Source organism: Rattus norvegicus, chromosome 16 (assembly GCF_036323735.1).
Source record: "Rattus norvegicus strain BN/NHsdMcwi chromosome 16, GRCr8, whole genome shotgun sequence".
Taxonomy (NCBI): Eukaryota; Metazoa; Chordata; class Mammalia; order Rodentia; family Muridae; genus Rattus; species Rattus norvegicus.
Genome location: NC_086034.1, coordinates 2,123,537 through 2,141,891, shown reverse-complemented (window position 1 = coordinate 2,141,891; position 18,355 = coordinate 2,123,537). Strand labels below are relative to the sequence as shown.

Sequence of the window (18,355 nt, the reverse complement as noted above, 5' to 3'; positions counted from 1 at the left end):
ACTGGGTTTGGCCTCCTACTCAGTATGAGAGTGAAACTATCTTTTTGTTCATTAGCAGAGTGAGACATTCTAGAGCTTTTCTTTGTAAACATGTAAAGTTTTATGACTCAGTCTTTAATTTTGTTCTCTTGCATGTGGCTTTTGGTGACATTTATTCATTTTTTTCCCTAAACTTTAGGCGTACAAATCCATTTGGAGAATCTGGAGGAAGCACAAAATCAGAAACTGAAGGTAGAACAGACTGCAATGTTCATCCTAGAGTGATCAGTAGTAAGATTTGAAGTGTGTCATTTGCATTTGTTCTGCTGCTGTGCCCAGTTTTGATGTTTTACTTCAGAATCTTTACTTATAGTATTTATGTATGTGAGTACACTGTTGCTCTCTTCAGACACACCAGAAGAGGGCATTGGATCCCATTACAGATGGTTGTGAGCCACCATGTGGTTGCTGGGAATTGAACACAGTCAGTGTTCTTAACTGCTAAGCCATCTCTCCAGCCCTCTCATAATATTGTTAAGGCAACCAGAACTTAATCCAACTTGTGACGTAACTCATACGAGATTACAGTGTCATAGACATTTGGCCTCATTGTCAAATTGTTAGTACATAATCTATCTCTTAAGCTTTTTTGAAAAAAAGTTTGTGTTTTTTTTATCTTCCAACCCCAAGATCCTTGACTTAACTAACTCTTGGCAGTGGCTAGGTTTCCATTACTTGGAGTGCTTTCCCTCTGGTTGAGTGGGTTTTAAGTCCAATTAGAGAACTGTTACTACCAAGATGTATGTCTGCTGTTGTACATGAGGATTATCGTGCCATGCTGGTAGTGCTTGTGGTTCATAGGCATCAAAGCTGGGATGAACTGTTGGTACATTTTGGAAGGTTGTGTGGTGTCTTCTGGTACCATAAAAGCTAATTCTCAGGGAAGAGGCAGTTCAGCCCAGGAGTCTCTGGGCCGAACATTTAAAGTTGGTGTCTTCAGCAATAGGGGACTTACCTTCCACCTCTCAGGGGCAACCAAAGGCAATGGCATGTACTGTTTTAGTCTTTTGACAATTCTGAACAACAACTTGAAAGAGGGCCTTTCATGCTTGTTGGTTTTTTTTGTTAGATGGTCTTTGGCTCTTGGAGGGAGCATTGTCAGCCCAAATGGAAAATTTTTATGTAAACTTTGTATGTGTATTTATGCTTAGACTTAGCAGTCTTATCGAGCTGTGGCTGTTGTTTTGTTAGCTATGTTAATAGTATGTTCCTTATGACATTTTCAGACATCCATATTTTGCCCTCCTCCTTCCATATCTCCTGCCTCTGTGACTAGACCCCCCTCCTTTATTCCCATTTCCCTGATGCTATCTATTAATTAGTCCCCTATCTTTTCACCAATGATCCCTTTTTGATTTCCTTGTTTCTGTAGTTATATATGCTCACCCATGAACATTAGGAGGTAGGAGTGCCAGATGTGAGAAAATGTAATGTTTGTCTTTTTGGGTCTGGGTCTCTTCACTCAATGACCAAGTCAGCTCAGTCAGTCAACAGGTTCTCCAGGGCAGGAGCAAGGATTAAAAAGAGAACAACAAACAAACAAACAACAATTAGACAACACTGTAGCATGACCCCAGTCAGCTTTGAGGGTGAAAAAGGTTTTTTATTTTTCAGTCTGCTTTTATACCACTTTAAGTACATGCAAAATAAATAGATCAGGTCTGGGTCAAGGAACAAGTAAGGCAAAAAACAAAATCCTATAAACACCTTTCTAGGGTTAGTCAGGATGACCAAGACAAAAGGAAAGCCACATATGCCTCCACTGAACCTGCTCTGAGGTTTGCTTTAACTGAAATGTAAATGTTCTTAATCTGGACCTATTTCCTTTGTCCTGGCCCAATGTCAGATTCCTGCCAAGTGTCTAAAAGCCCCTCAAAACTCTCCACTTCACCCCCTTTTTAATTTAATAAACAAGACTGTGCCTGTCTTAGGTTGTTCTGACAATACCTGTCATGGGCTATGCATTATCAAGAGCAATGCTGTTCATTTTTGGTTGTTAAGGTTCTGTCCAGAACTTAACCATTCTTGGCTGCCAACCTGTTAAATTAATAACTCTGTATGGGGGTCCATTTTTAGTTTCAAGCCATGTATTTTGCTGGCCAACATGCTGCTGTTGTTAAAGGCAGGCTTTATCACAATGGGCAGCAATAAAAGTATTCCTAGGACAAGAAGGGCTAGCGTGATCAAGCTATTTAATCTATCCTCGAAGCTTGACCAAGATGGGAATACTGACCTCAGGCCATGAATAATTTTATCAGTAATCAAAGCTCAGCAGAGCAGCATTCTTTGAATTCATTAACTCAGTATGCAAAGTCAAAACATCTAGAGAGGTGTTAGAATCATGCCAAGTACCCTGGAAGTGTATTTGAACTTTTCCCCAATTATAGTGACTGTCATTGTAAATTTTAGAAGTAAACAAATACATTAATATTTAGCATGACACTGGAGATGACTTCTTACTCTTAAACTCTGAACCTCCAATAACTTGAATAGTATCATTAAGAACATCAACCCAAAAATCCAAATGCCTATCTAAATCCTCTTGAATACTCAGGAACATGTTTTGCTAAATGATTAACAGAAATAGCTGTCCTAACTTCCTGTGTCAAAGCAATTGCAGAAGCAGTGGTGCTAGCTATTAATGCAATTAAAGCTGCTATACCAGCAATGATCAAGCCCACTACACTCTTACTCCTCACTTCTTCCAGTGTTTGCAAGCCTTTTTCAGAATACCAAGGTCCTGTAATACAGGCAATAAAACAAAAACTGATTGATAAACCACCATAACAGGCATATCAGATTTCAATACATTAACAAAATTAGAAGTGTACAATCAATACAACTTACATTAAATACTGAGGAAGAAACAAAAGTAATTTTAACATGACCAATTAATAAAAGATTAGGAGCCTTAACACATGCTCTACTACTTGTTCGAAGTCCAGATCCTATGCCAATTTTATCCACTACAAATATAACTTCATTAATTGAGGACATTGAGGACAAGTCTTTATAATTTGATGTGCACATTCTCTAGAAATACCAAATTGTTGTCTCAAGCTATTATTATTTTGATGATGTAAAGAATGAGATGGTTTGACTAATTGTTCCTGGGTAAGGCCTATAATCTGCCTGGTACACAAATCTGCTGGCATTGCCCTCACTAAGGGGTCTGGACAGTCCAATGTGAGCTCTCAATTGCCCTATAAGAGAATAGTATGTTCTCTTAAGATGAGTTGTATTTGCATAAGTAATTGCAAAATTTGAGAATTAGCAGTATCTAGAAAAGGAACAGTTTTAAGCAATTGTGAACCATGGGCTATATAATGGCTCTCAGTAAGTATACAAATTAAAAGCTTGATTTTTTTTTCAGCATTTCAAAAACAGCAACTACAGCATGTAGTTCTGAAGCAAGGGGAACCTCAAGAGAATGAACATGTGATCCAGTTCCATGTGCTGCCTTCCCATTAGATGAGCTGTCTGTAAATACAGTAAATGCATTTTCTATGGGCTGCACGGGCAAATTTACAGGAAATGCAAAAGCATGTACAGAGGCAAATTGTAACAATTTGTGTCTTTAGGCCAAATATCAGTATTCTGCAATAACCAATTTAATTGCTATTTGGTATAAGGTATAAATATTTTATCAGGTTTTTTCCCAAAATACTTTGGGAATTCTGTCCTACAATTCTGTATTAACACAGCAACAGCTTCATAATAGGGTGTTAAAAGAGCAAAGGCTTGTAGTTAAAACTCTTCCAGAGGGCTCAGCTAATAACATACCATTCCATATAATAACATACACTGAAGGATTCAAAGTCCTAACTCGTATGAAGCAGTGACAAACTTCTTACATAATGTAGGGCTTTAGCCATTCCTTAGACAAAACTTAGCAGTGATATTGCTTCATGTGCTCTGCCACATTACAAGCAGGCACACCAAATGCAAACCTCCCACAGTCACCAGGATGCAAAGAAACAGTACATAAAAACAGTGCTCCAAATCCATAATAATTCTATATGCATTTTCTGGATTGGCAGTTGGAGTAAGCAAGCCAGGCTGTAATGCTCCCACGAGTTCTAGTTTCATTAACCTTTTGCAAAACCTGCAACAGCCTCCACCTGCCCGATCACTCCTTTTAATTACAATATATGTGTGAATTAAAATCCCGAGCCTGTGATCGAACTGCAAACAGCAGCCAATGGAGCACTGGCAGTTCAACCATAGTCTTCAAGTTTCCCTTGAAACAGCAGAGCACAAGTATAACTTTGGAAAGCAAAACTCAACCTCCAACAAACAATCCAGTCTCTCCAAAATCCATACCAAGTGCATCACCCCCATGTTACAAGGTTTGGCTGCCAGTTTCGGCACATGAACTCACAGCAGTGCAGCCTCCAATCCCTCACCAAAGAGACACTGCCCTAGATCCTGTTTTTTTATAAGTCTGGTTTCTAGGATAAGGATGACATAAAATGTTATCCTAATTTAGGGATCTCTTTAGAGACCTGTTTGCCTGGGGTAAGCTCATGCCATGTGTTCTGAATGACTCCAACCCTGAGTTACCAGTTTTAAGCCAACTTTCTGTTACCAATGTTACAGAGATTTTTAATCATACTCAATAACTTAAAAGCCAATAATCTATAACCAAAACTTAGAGAGCATATTTATACATTTACAACCAGTCAGAAACAAACATGAAGTGGCTGCACACATTTACTTATTTAGACCAAACAAAATTCTTACTTTTTCTACCTGTAATGTCAAGGGAGGAGCACCTTGATATTACACCTTGTAATGTATTGTCACCTGCTGAATACAATAATCACAAACACAGAGATTTTTTCGAGGAAAAATAGCCATCAGCTCCCTTACCATAGAAGCCAAGAAGCAGCAGCTGGCTCCTTAAGAGCAGCTTGTGCACACAGTCAGCTCCTGGCAAGGCTTCTGCAGCTGAGCTTGACTCCTGGCTACAGGTGCAGGGCTGTAAAGGCCAGTCGAGACTGCTTTTTCAGTTAAAACTAAATCAAGAGTTGAATGATCAGCAGGTAAAGTTGTAACCATTTTTTCTTTTGAACATGAAACACAGAGCAACAAACAACAAAACGAAACACAGACTTACATAAAACAGTCAGTTTTGACAAACGTGGACAGATAAACATGCCAAGGACAGACAGTAGACAGAAAGGGAAGAGAACTAGATGATGTCCCACCAAAGGGACCCATATATCCTACCTAAGAGACCCAGAACCAGAACTAAGCATTCCTCCAGTAGGAGCCAGAGAGGAGGCAGTACTTCTCCCGATCTCCTCCTGTCCCCAAGACAGTTCTGAAACAGCCTACATTCATTTTCCTTCTCTTTGGCCAAAGCATCCCCAGATATGTGGGAGGACTGCTTTTCTCAAACCCATTCTTTCATGTCTAGGGTGTAAACTATCTCTAATCAGGGCCCAAAGACTTAAAGCATCTATGAGAATTACCTTTGCTTCTCTAGATTTTAGCATAACTCTAAATACATACCTATCTACACACACACACACACACACACACACACACACACACACACGTTTTATCATTACCTCAGTTGTGCTTACCATTATGCTCAGTTGAGGAATTGCCTCCATGAGACCCAGCCCATTGTGGGCATTGTGGGCAGTCCCATTCCTGGGCTGGTGTTCGTGGATGCTATTAAGAAAGCAGGCTGAGCTACCCATGCGAAGCAAGCAATAGGCAATATCCCCCATGGCCTCTGCATCACCTCCTATTCCAAGATCTACCTTTTGAGTTCCTTCCTGTCCTGACTTGTTTTGGTGACGAACAGCAATTTGGAAGTTGTAAGCTAAATAAACCCTTTCTTTCCTGAAGGGGTAGGGGAAACATTTTGGTTATGATGTTTGTTGCAGCAGTATAAGCACCAAGACAATATACGATGGGGTTTTCTTTTCTGGTCTGGTCCAGTTGGTATTCTGTGTGCCCTCATTTCCCTGTTTGTTGTGTTTTTAATTTTTTTCATATTTCTTGATTATTTGGTCTAAATTCTCTTACTTTATCTTCAAAACCTAATATTCTATTTTTTGCGTTTTACTTGTAAGGTTTTCTCTTAAGTCTCTAGTTGGTTTACTGGGCTTTTCAGATTCATTCTCATTTCATCTGAGTACTTACTCTACAGTGATTCTCTTGATTGAATTCTGTTCTTAAGTCCTGGATTTTCTTCATAATTTCCACCAACTTTGTTTACCTTCTCTTGGTATCCTCAGGTGTTTGTTCTTCTCAAGTTATTTCTCAATTTCATTGAGCTGTTTCTTCTGTCTTAAAGTGTTTAAATTATTTGAAGTTTATGATCTTTTAAATTCTGTGTCTTGGGGTTCACCTTGGCAGACATTTCTATAGCACTGGTAGGTTTTGGAGAGGAAATACTGGCTTGATTTTTTTTTTCATATTGTTTGAATATTTTGCAGTAAGATCTGGGCACATGGATTTCTTAAGTTTATGCCAGTTGTGGACAGAGTATGTTGGGACACAAGAAAGGAAGTACAGGCTGTTAGCCCTAGAAGTAAGAGATGGCTTATATAGAAGGAAGTCAGGTAGGTAAAGTGGACTGGGCTGGTGCACAGATGTGTCGTAGTCTAAGCCTGGAATGTGAGGTAGATGCTGCTAGGTGGAGAGGTTAGAGATTGTGTAGGAAGGGCTTATAGGTTGGGAATAAACAGGGCAGGTGTTGGTAGGGTCCTAGAGGTTGGTGGAGGCTCACATGGGTGTGCCTAGATTAAGGCCACTTGACATGGGACCCAGGTGGGTTGGGTGTGGGGAGAGTATGTGGAAGGGTCTGTACAATTTTCTATTTCTCTTTTTCTTCCTTCATCCTTTTTTCTTTCAAGGTAGTTCTCAAATAACTAGGCTTCCTTCAAATTCACTATGTAACCAAGGATGACCTTGAATTCTAATCTTTCCCCCTTTTTCCCAAGTACTAGGATCACAGGTGTGTGCCACCATACCCAGCCAGTAGTTGTTTTTCTTGTTGCTTTTGGGTGTATTGTGTATGTGTGCATGTATATGAGGTGTGCATATACTCCTCTGTGTGTGTGTACACACTGGGTATCTTCCTCTATCTTCACCTGTTTTTTGAGACATAGCCCCTCAGTGAATCTGGAGTTTGCTGGCCAGCAATTCTGTCTTTGTGTTATGCCCCTAAGCCCCGGGTTACAGACACCCACTATCTCACCTGCTCTTCCAGCCAGCTTTTATGTAGCTGCCGGGATCTTAACCTCAGGTCCACGTGCTTATGCAGGAAATACTTAGCACACAACACACTGAGCCGTTGTTCCCAGCCCCAGCAGCTAGTTTTCTTTTCTTTTTCTCCTTCCCCCCTTCCCTTTCCCTTCTTCCCCTCCCCTCTTCCCCAACTCTTATAAAGGAAAACATTTAACTGGGACTAACTTAAAGTTTAGAGGTTTAGTTCATTATCATGGCAAGAGGCATGGAGACGTGCAGGCAGACATAGTGCTGGAGAAAGAGCTCAGAGTTCTACATCTGGATTGTCAAGCAGCAGGAAGAGAGAATGAGCCACTGGATCTGGCTTGAGGTTCTGTCACCTCTGGGGCTACACCCCTACTTCTTCCAACAAGGCCACACCTCCAACAGTGCCACTGAACCTATGGGGGCCATTTTCATTCAAACCACCATAAACCATGTCACTGTAACATAACATTTTGCTACTTAAAACTGAGACCTTAATTTTCTAATAACTTGAACACTGGAGTAAGGATTATTTCTAAATTTCCTTTTTAGGTTTATTTTTCAGAGGAAACTTTCCTTTTTTAGGTTTGGGAAATGACAGGGGGTGGGGTTGAAAAATACATAAATCCTGAGGCAGAACGATGCCTGCTGTAGTGGGAGCATCTGGGACACTAAAGCAGGAGCATTGGGAGTTACGGCCGACCTGTGCTGCAAAGACTGAAAAGAGCATCTCTCATCGTGTGCCATGTTCTGTTACAGACTCTATTCTTCATCAGTTGTTTATTGTCCGATTCCTTGGTTCTATGGAGGTAAAGTCAGATGACCATCCAGATGTTGTCTATGAAACAATGCGTCAGATCTTAGCTGCTCGGGCCATCCACAACATCTTCCGTATGACAGAATCACATTTATTAGTCACTTGTGACTGTCTGAAGTAAGTAGTAACTCTCTCCAAACAAAGTTATAGGAAAAGTAATTTTTTAGTTTAGCCTAATTAAAGTTTTCCAAATCTTTAATTATAGGTTAATTGATCCACAGACCCAAGTTACAAGGCTCACAGTGAGTTCTATGTGATTAAAGCTTTATCATTTGTTCATATATACATTTTATAGTTTGATAATAATGTAGTCCTATGTATCCAGGTATGACAGTATCAGTAAGATTGGTCCTTAGGCTGTAGTTACATATGGCAAGTTCCAGAAAGTTACTGAGCTCTTATAAAGCGTCAACATGTTTTGGTGTTAACCCTCGAGATGTTTTTATCTCTAGAGAGTTTATGCACCAAAGAAATTATCAGCAGTGATCAAAACATGAACATAATTTGTTTATTTTATAAGTCTATTTTTCTTTGTAGGTGCATTTGTATGTATTTAATCATTTATTGAATAGATCACTTTTTTGTAGTTAAATTTATATTGGTATTATGTTATTGAAAAACTCAGTATTTAATAACCTCTTTTTAGTAAATTCCAAACCAAATGTGGCATTTGTCCCTAGATTTTTCTATTGAAAATTTGTCTTTAAAATTCTTGTGTGATAGTTTTAATATCTATCATGAGAGTTTATCATATGAATGTTAAAATGATGTGGAAGATCTCATATTTATGGTGTTTTTGTGGCAGTTTCCATTACCATATGTAGTTCTGTATGCTACGCACCAGGAAAATAAACGGCTTTTTGGATTTGTTCTCCGGACCTCAGGCGGAAGAAGTGAGAGTAATCTGTCATCAGTCTGCTATATATTTGAGTCCAACAATGAGGGGGAAAAGGTACCTGGTTTTCAGACTGTTCATTTTATAAAGTACTATGAGAGCCTTGGTTTGAACCTCACATTCCTGGGATAGCTCTCAGTTAATGCCTCATCTAGCTGAGCGCTTGATGAGAGCATGCTTCTGCGGGGAGAGCTGAGCTGGCGGTGGAGCCTGTCAGGTGCTGTAGATTATGGACAGCTGATTTGGGCTTGCATCATTAACTTGGGAATGATACATTCCCGTAGTCATTTTTAGGTGTCAGTAATTCATACCAGTGTCATTACCTAAATCCTTCATTTTCTGCATGACCTACTATTTCAGAAATCATGTTTTTAAGTTTTTGTGTTTTTGCTAACTTCATAAATGAAAATGTATTTGCATCATTTCCTCTCCTCTCCCCTTTCCAACTTCTCCTGTGTCTGTCCTTTCTCAAGAATTCATGATTATTATCATTATTGGTGCGTGAGTGCAACTTACCTGGTCCATTTAGTGTTCCTCTTATGTTCATATGTTTAGGTCTGACCACTTAGCACTGGATAACCTACCAGGGCTTGTCTCTGGACAAAACAGTCTTTTTCCTGTAGCTCTTCATCTGTGGGTAGGGCCTTGTGAGATTTCCATTGGCATGTCAGTTGTTAGCAATTTTCAGGTCTTGTTTAGGCAATTGCACTGTTGACGTTTCATAGATACAGCTTTCTTACGTCTAGCAGGCACTGTCTACCCGCAGGTGTTCTGGTCTCCTGGCTCTCTTACAGTCTTTTCAACTTTCTCCTTTTTAAAACCACTTACAAGTCTTTATTCACTAATGGGGTGATACTTTTCCTTTTCCCATGCTTTTCCTCCCATTGAGCTTAGTATATCATCTGTCAGAGGAAGGTTCTGGTGGCCAGGTACACCTGGTTTGCAGAAGGACCTCATCCCTCTGGGGGTTGCTGGTCTTTGTTGTCGGGAGCAAGGTGGGGAGGGACACTGGCCATCAGCACTCAGACCTCCATGATGTCTCCAGGGAGATGTAGGGTTGTAGGGACTGAGTGTAACCCCCATCCTAAGCAGCCTTGAGGGCCTCAGAGATCAAACTTCCAGGATGATAGCACCAGAGAAGCAGTTCTGGGAAAGGGCTCTTGAGTGGTGGCAGGGCTTGGGGAAAGGTAGGAGATTGCAGTAGGAGGGGTCGTCATTATGTAGGCTGAGTGGGGAGAAGTGGGTGGCTAAATTAAGTGCCCTGAGGCACTGAGGTCTGCGCCGGGAGTCACCCATGTGGTGGCCTGTGGGTTACTATGTTGCGGGATCAATATTATGGTTTGGGGTCCTGCAGAAAGAGGGTCAACTAAATGATTTTCCCTTAGCCTTAAGTGTAGGGATTGTGCTGTAGATAGCAGGTCTGTCAGCTGGGCCTGGGCCTGCTACAGTTACTTTTGACCAGTAGTGCTCTGGTGATCTCTGTCAGTAGTGAGTCTGCTATAATGAGAAGTAGCGTGGACACATGGTAGGGAGAAAAGCCAGCAGCAGTACAAGGTCATCGATTCTGAAAGAAACATGCTGAGATTCTTTGGGGTTGAAATATTAAACTAATTCTTATTTGAAACAGTATATTGTCTTATAAAACTAGTTATGTTATCCATTTGGGTATTTAAAATTTGTAGTGTATATAAAAGTATTTAGTTAAATATAAAGGTTTTACTTTTCCTCCTTTTAGATTTGTGATTCTGTTGGATTGGCAAAACAGATAGCTTTGCATGCTGAACTGGTAAGAATCAAAGCCACTTAATTTCCAAGAATGTCTACGCTAAAGCACTGTAATAAAAGCTTTCATGGGGTTGAGGATTTAGCTCAGTGGTAGAGCGCTTGCCTAGCAAGTGCAAGGCCCTGGGTTCGGTTTCCAGCTCTGAAAAAAAGAAAAAGAAAAAAAAAGCTTTCATAATAGCAGTGAATAAAATTGTTTTGTAAAGAAGATTTAAGTAGGTGCTATTGCTTGCATAGCACTGAGAATCTGGAGCCAGGCAGTGTGTACACCTGTAATCCCAGCACTTGGGAGGCAGAGGCAGGTGGATCTCTGTGTTCAAGGGCAGTCTTGTCTACAGAGCGAGTTCCAGGACAGCCAGGGCTATACAGAGAGACCTGTCTCGAAAAAACCAAACCAAAACAAAAACAAAAAAACAAACAAGCCTCAACCAAACAAAAAAAAATCTGGACTAATGTGTGTTGTAGAATGAAAATGGTATGCCTAGTAAAAGTACTGAAAAGTTACAAAACTCATTAATTGAAATGTGTAAAATTTAAAGTTACTATTTATCATATTTGTTTTATTTACCTCCTCCCCTTTTAGGATCGTAGGGCATCAGAAAAACAAAAGGAAATAGAGAGAGTAAAAGAGAAACAACAGAAAGAACTCAGCAAACAGAAAGAGATCGAGAAGGTATGTATGTAGTCCCTTCATGTGGGATTGATGATGGCTAATTGAGCAGTGACTTTCAGATTTTAATTTCCAAATGGAAGTCCATTTCTGCTTGTTGATTCATTGCATAGCAGGAAAGAGCTGACATCCAAATTGTGTAGAAGCCACTGTGGCCTATCCTATAACTTGCTCTTAAAGCAACAAACCAGGATTCTCATATACCAAGTAGGGTTCTGTCTGCATAAGAAGGTCTTTTGAGAGACTTTAAGTAGATGTCATTGTCTGTGGGAAGGAGAAATAGTTATTAGGTATTAGCAAGAGTGTGATGATTATGTGTACACATGCACATGCATACATACATACACATAAACATGTGCATGCACACAGCATTCAGCACAGGTTGGTTCTGGAAACCTGACTGGGGCGACAGGAAATGAAGAAAGACTAGATGCTGAAGACAGACAGCACTCACAGAGAAGCTTGGATGTTCTCTTTCTGATGGAGGCGCCCAACTGCTAGTACACAGCGACCCCCAAACTCAGATTTCCTTCTGTACAGCCCTGGAGGTGGGGTAGGCAGTCTCAGTAGGTGTGTGTAGGGAGCAGTTTCAGTTGCAGTCGTTCCTGTAGTGGGAGGAGGAGTGGGAAGCTGCAGTTACTAGTTTCTGCATGCACTCTCAGCATCTGCACACAGACCAGTGGCTTTGCCACTCCCCATGGGTTTGAGACACTGTAGTCCTTGAAAAGGCCATGCTCATGTCAACAGTGCAGTCCCTCAGGCCTTCCTCCATTCATTTACAACACACTTTTAAAGGAGTTTTGGTATTAAGGCTCAAACCTACAGAAGAGTAATTAGAAGTATATAGTGTTCAGAGGCAGACCTTGGTGAGGTGATCCATGAGATTATAGGAGCCTATCGAGGGGGTGGCATCAATGGTAGGAAAGGAGAGAGAAGGTAACTGGGGAGTGTGTGTGTGAAGAGAGCACTAGGAACTAACTGGGAGAGAGCTGGCTCTAGGGCTGAGAGGAGAAAATGGCCAGGACAGCACAGAAGTGCAGCTTAACTGAGGGAAGTAACACTCGATTTAGCAAGATAAACAGGGCAAGAGTAGAGAAAATCTGCAGGGGAGTGGGGAGTGGGTCCAGAATGACCATGACACTTGGACTGAGATTACTTCTTACACAGTGTATGAGAGAAGACAATCAGAACTTGGTTATTAGCCAAAAGAAGGGCGGGGGGGGGGGTTAAAAAAAGCTTTTTTTTTTTGCATGTTTTGCTTTTTGGCATCATTCACATGGCGCCAAGATTGATGCTGGTGTCTCATTTGTTGAGTATAGTCTTTCTTTTCATTAGGTTATCAGAATTAATGCGTGTGACAGGGTTAGAGTAGCTCTCAAGCAAGCAAAGCCCGGCAGGGAGCTGCATAGGTTTCATGTGCCTGCTGACAGTTACATTAGTTTCTTTTTTGTCTTTCCACCAGGACTTGGAAGAACAGAGTCGGCTGATAGCTGCCTCCAGTAGACCAAGCCAGTCTGGTAGCGAGGGCCAGCTTGTTCTTAGCAGTAGCCAATCAGAGGAGAGTGATTTGGGAGAAGAAGGAAAAAAAAGAGAGTCGGAAGCGTGAACTTGTTGTTTTTGATTTCCCCTTTCCCTGGAATGTGTCGCATCCATGCTAAAGATCAAGGAAGAGATTACACTTTATATTTGCGTGTTCCGGCTTCATTTAAAAAGACTGAACTTGATAACAGGTTATATTGAGCATTTCCCCTTAAAAATAAAATGCTATGCATCATCCTCCAACTCTGCTTCCTAAACAAGACCCGCTTAATTTCCTGTAGTAGATTACTGAGGAATTACACTTGCTCAAGATATTTTTCCTTTAAATTGTGAACATTTTATTTTACACTGTAATTGGTTGTCTCCATAAGAAATCATTTTTCTTCAGATTCTGACGTTTATGTGTGTACTTTCTCCCTTTCATTAGGAATGTTTTATTGGTAGTGAGGGAGTGTTCAACTGAATGAGCTTCAAATCCTTTTTGTGGAGAACTCTGCAAGTTTGCAAATGTTCTAACAATATCGAGTGCAATAGCATTTGTATAAAATCATTAGGACGGCAGATGGTGCTGTTGACAGGATGGTTTGTGGCTTGCTCTGTTTCTCTAATGTACTAGATCATGGCAGGAGGAGAGCCCTCACATGTCTGTTGGTGTTGGTGCCGTCCTTGGTGTTTGTTACCGTCATCTCCGCTCTCAGGTTGGGGCTTGACTCACTGCTGCAGAGCAGTAAGGGTTAGGCTGAGACTAAGAATTTATTGAGATTGTTGTCGTTGTTCAAACATTTTATACTACAATTGACATGTAAAGGGAGTGTTGTAGACTGATACATTGTATTTTCTGTATTGTGAAATAATTTTTAATAAGTGACATTTCAAAAGATGTTCTATAACAATTATGTTTACTGCTTAAATAAAATGTGCAGTTTAGTTTAGAAAACATAATCTTTTAAATTTTAGACTGATAATCCCAGTATTTTCATAATCCCACATTTTGATAATGTATTGAATTGCCACTTTATACCACAAAGGCAAATAACTAATTTATGAGTGGAGAATAATTTGCACTAATTATTGTAAATACTTTTACTTTTCAAATGAGTAAAAGATCTAATTCCATGAAAGACTGAAAAGGAATGGAACACCTCATATAATATAGGACCAAGGAAGGAGTTAGCTTGCTACCGAGGTTGACATGTCCCTCCAGTCTGTCTTCTGTCAAGATTTCTTAGATTTTAAACTGTGTTTATAGATTTTATTTTCATGCGTTCTACATGAAAAGGTGTATATATACATATGTATACAAGTTAAATATATTGATTAATATTTTACAGTCATACATTTATAGATTTTCAAGAGGTTAACCACTAATTTCACAAGTAGTTTTCTTTGTTCTGAATTAGAAATGGTTTCTGTTGTAGTTTTCAGCATATAGCTCAGTTTCACACTCTGTACGTCCACTGTTTTCTGTAGGAACACGATAACAGTATATCTAGGATCACGACATTCTTTTTATCCATGTGCCAAATGGGACTGGTTATTTAATACTCTTTAAAGTCTTATGTTACCCAAACATGCAGTTAATAAGTATCAATTTATAGAGTGCATTTGACTAAAAGTCTGTTTTGGGCTTACTAAAGGGAATGCTTTCATAGTAGTATTTCCTTCTTGTTAAACTATAAACGGCTGTGGTTAGAATTTGATTAGTGGTGGCAAGTCTTGATTTTAAGACTTTTTTTGAGATTGGTTTTGTTTTGTTTTTGATGATTTTGTCAGTGATAGGGATCAAACCTAGGGTCTCACTAAACTACCACAGAGCCACACCCCCAGCCCTAGTTTGCAGTTTCAGGAAGTCTTTTCTTGATAGATGTCCTGCTGACTTCAGAGTGTTGGTTGGTGCTTTGCGTGGCAATAAAAGACTGCTATTTGGATAGGAATTTAGGCCAGAGGTAAAATTTTCTAATTCTTTTTAAGTCGTGTTTCATAGGAATTCCCCCAGTCACGTTTATGCCCAGGAGTCAGATGGATATGGGTTCCAATGCCCAGGACACATCCTGCAAGGACCAGACAGTTTCAGATGATCTGACTTCTGTCCATCACCATTCAACTGTGGAATTCTGCTTCTCAGCTTTAGTCAGCTCTCCTGCTTGAAGAAGGCGTCCTGTGAACTTCTTCCTAAATGTTAGTGCAGATCTTCTGTTACACTCTCCTCCACAGTCTCTCCCAGCTTTTAGAAATTAACAAAATTGCTTTAAAAAAAAAAAAGAAATTTAGCCTACTAATTATATTCTGCATTCTGTTACCTATATTGACAGTATTTGCTTAACTGTGGTCCTAAACTCAATAGAAATCACTTCTATGTCCTTGCGAGAGACTTGTTATAAACTTGCTAGAGATGGAAACCATCCATTTGATCAGAGTCGTTGGATCCCTGAGGAAATCTTGTTTTGGCCATTATTTAATAATTACTTGGTCTTCTGACATAGGAATGAGATGAAATGAAAAAAAATATTTGCTTTTAATAAAAGTCTGAGCATTTAGATCACACTTTAAAATATTTAAACACACCAGTGTATATACAAAGCAAACTTTTAATTTTGTTTTTAGCAAATTTGTTTAATTTCTGAGATTTTTATTCTACATTAATAACATAAAGATTTGAAACTAGAATCATACTGAAAATTTTTTTTTATCCCAGCTCTCCTTTCTCTGACTTTCTGGGCCACTGCTCTAAGTTTCTGTCCATGTTTCTTTCTTTTCATTTTGAGCCATCTTTCTTTCTACTTGGGCTTGCATTTTCCTGCATCTCTAGCCTTCCGATCAGCAGTGTCTAGCACTTCAGTCAGGCTCGGCTGACTTGGGCCATGTCTTCACTTCTGTGGACCGTCTGAAGCCCTCTTGCAGCAGCCACCCGTCTCCTGGACTGGCACATGCACCCTTAGATTCTTGCACTTGGAAATACAAGGAGGGGTTTCCACTGCTGCTGGTTGGTTACAGCCGTCTTCCCAGGAGGAGAGTGCATTACAGGCGCAGGAGGAGAAGGTGGTCCCTGGGGAATTTTCTTAATTTTGGATTTTGGAGTCCCGTTGGATCTTTCTGCACTTCTACTATCTGAATAACCCTCTGATTTGCTCTAGAATTGAATGCTACTCCTTGCTGAGATGGTGTGTCGCTGGTGAGCACCATCTTATCTGAAGGAGGATTGAGACACCTACGAAAGAGGATTCTTTCTGAGATAGGTTTTCTCTGGGTAGCCCTGGGTACCCTGGAACTTTATATAGACCAGGTTGGTCTAGATCAGATATCCGCTTGCCTCTGCCAAGTCAAAGGCAGCAAGGAGAGACCACTGTCTACACTGAACTGTAGTCTCTGGCTATACTTGTAAGTAAACAACTTCAGTTACATGAACACTGGGGATTAAATGATAATTTATGTGTAAGACTGCTTTGTATGTTTTGTGATTTTTGTAATGTAAGTAAATTGATATCACTGATATTAACCAACTGTGCAGTGTACAATTAAAAATCATTCAGCATCTCTAAAATTGGATTTGTGATCATGGTGTAGCTTGTGGAGCAGAGGACTTATTTTTTCATTTGTCAAAATAGGTATTTACTGACAAGGCTTCAAGAAATATGTTGTTGGATTTTTTAAATGTATAATAAAAGTCCATGATTTTTACAGTATTTTTGTATGAAATATTTGATAGTTACTCTGAAGTTTTCTCCAAGTAAGTTCAGATGTTTCGGTCTAGGGCTGCAGCGATAGCTCAATGTACTCCTCTTCCAGAGGCCTGAGCTCAGTTCCAGCTCCCACAGCAGATGGCTCACAGTTGCCTACAGCTGCAGTCAGTGGACCCTTCCCTCCTAACACTGATGGCCACTGTGCTCACATGACACAGGCATACCGAGAATTAAAAATGCTAACCTTTTGTAGCACATTCTGACCCCATTGCAATTCCACAACAGGCCAAAGGGGAGACACGTATCAAGAAAAGTTTGTTGGTTTTTATAGCAAAGGAAAAGACTTTAATAATTACTCCACTAACTTACTTATGATCTGTGCTTTATGCAGTTATCCTACTTGAAGAAATTCCCTAGTTAAGAAGGCAGGTTATTGGGTGGGAGAGATGGCTCAGTGGTTAAGAGCACCGACTGCTCTTCCAGAGGTCCTCAGTTCAATTCCCAGCAACCTCATGGTGGCTCACAACCATCTGTAATGGGATCTGATGCCCTCTTCTGGTGTGTCTGAAGACAGCTACAGTGTGCTCATATATAATAAACCTTTTTTAAAAAAAGGAAAAAAGGTTATTGTTTGCTCTAGCTTCAGTAGCTTGGACCTTAGGTTTAATACTCAAGGGTTTGGGGTTGGGGATTTAGCTCAATGGTAGAGCGCTTGCCTAGCAAGCGCAAGGCCCTGGGTTCGGTCCCCAGCTCCGAAAAAAAAAAAAAAAAAAAAAGAAAAGAAAAAAAACCCTCATGGGTTTATTACATGTGCTTTGTGTAGTTTATTACAGAACTAAACAAGAACTTAGAATTTGTATATTAATTTGAGTTTTACAAAAATGTATATATACTTGTAGGTCAAGAGAGTGGATGAACTTAACTAGAATTTTATAATTTACTTAAGTGCATGTATGACCTAAACAAGTCTTCAAGTTTACTAGTATTGCACAAATGTTAGTGTAAAAAAGTCTGTGTTTACTCAAGTAGCTAATGTGGCCATGGGTCCCTTTATTGGAAATCAAAGACTTGTACCAAGATGGACTATACTGACGCTAAAAGTATTAAGACGTGTGCTATGAGAGCGCCAGTGTGCTATGAGAGCGCCAGTGTGCTGGCTGACTGGGCTGTGGCAAAATGGGGGGTGCTACCCTTCTGTGCTGTTTGAACAAGATGTAGATGTGGCCTAACCAGCACCTATATTCCTCAACTTTTTGTACCAGCCTGTATATATTGAGTAAAAAACTTAAGTATCTTTTACTTAAATACACTAGTAAAAGAATAACAATGTATAGACATGTAATACAGTATAGAAATGAAAACTTAAGGCTGGCATCTTCTGTGAGTAGTGAGCCTCCCTGTTGAGTACCAGCCTGTGTTGGGTGTAAAACACATAAGTTCATTGATTTGAAAACATTTAAACTCCTTTGCTAGGGATCACATTAACTGGTAAGTGGAGAACTAACCAGGAGTTTCCAGAAAGATGGCTAGCATTTTTCCTATCAGTGATAAAATTTCAATTCAGAGTTCTTAATACCCTGCCTGTGTGCTTGGCCATGAAGAAATGGTGGCAGGAGTTAAGTTGGCGCTGGGATTGTACATGTGATGGGGCTATTTTACTCTGTTGAATCTCAGACATACTCTCTAAGATTACAGGCCGT

The 18,355-nt window shown here is 40.0% G+C and overlaps 2 protein-coding genes and 1 pseudogene across 4 annotated transcripts in view; 1 reads left to right on the top strand and 2 right to left on the bottom strand.

Annotated features, from left to right (window-relative positions):
• Appl1 (adaptor protein, phosphotyrosine interacting with PH domain and leucine zipper 1) overlaps positions 1–16,658 on the top strand; it is a 48,224-nt gene extending 31,566 nt beyond the window's left edge. Inside the window, exons 16-22 of one of the 2 annotated variants that reach the window (XM_039095136.2) lie at positions 179–270; positions 8,032–8,206; positions 8,295–8,331; positions 8,895–9,041; positions 10,720–10,770; positions 11,350–11,439; positions 12,899–16,658. In XM_039095136.2, the coding sequence (XP_038951064.1) occupies positions 179–270; positions 8,032–8,206; positions 8,295–8,331; positions 8,895–9,041; positions 10,720–10,770; positions 11,350–11,439; positions 12,899–13,042 (736 nt within the window). In that variant the 3' untranslated portion in view covers positions 13,043–16,658. The remainder of the gene's footprint in view (positions 1–178; positions 271–8,031; positions 8,207–8,294; positions 8,332–8,894; positions 9,042–10,719; positions 10,771–11,349; positions 11,440–12,898) is intronic. The other variant, NM_001399084.1, reaches the window with a different exon arrangement.
• Positions 9,035–10,358, bottom strand: LOC134482313 (host cell factor C1 regulator 1-like; annotated as a pseudogene).
• Asb14 (ankyrin repeat and SOCS box-containing 14) overlaps positions 10,513–18,355 on the bottom strand; it is a 29,077-nt gene continuing 21,234 nt past the window's right edge. The window contains exons 13-14 of one of the 2 annotated variants that reach the window (XR_010058318.1): positions 11,891–12,041; positions 10,513–11,700 (exon numbers count right to left, since the gene is read on the bottom strand). The gene's annotated coding sequence lies outside the window, so the exon portion shown is untranslated. Of the gene's footprint in view, positions 12,042–18,355 lie in introns of both variants that reach the window. The other variant, XM_063275711.1, reaches the window with a different exon arrangement.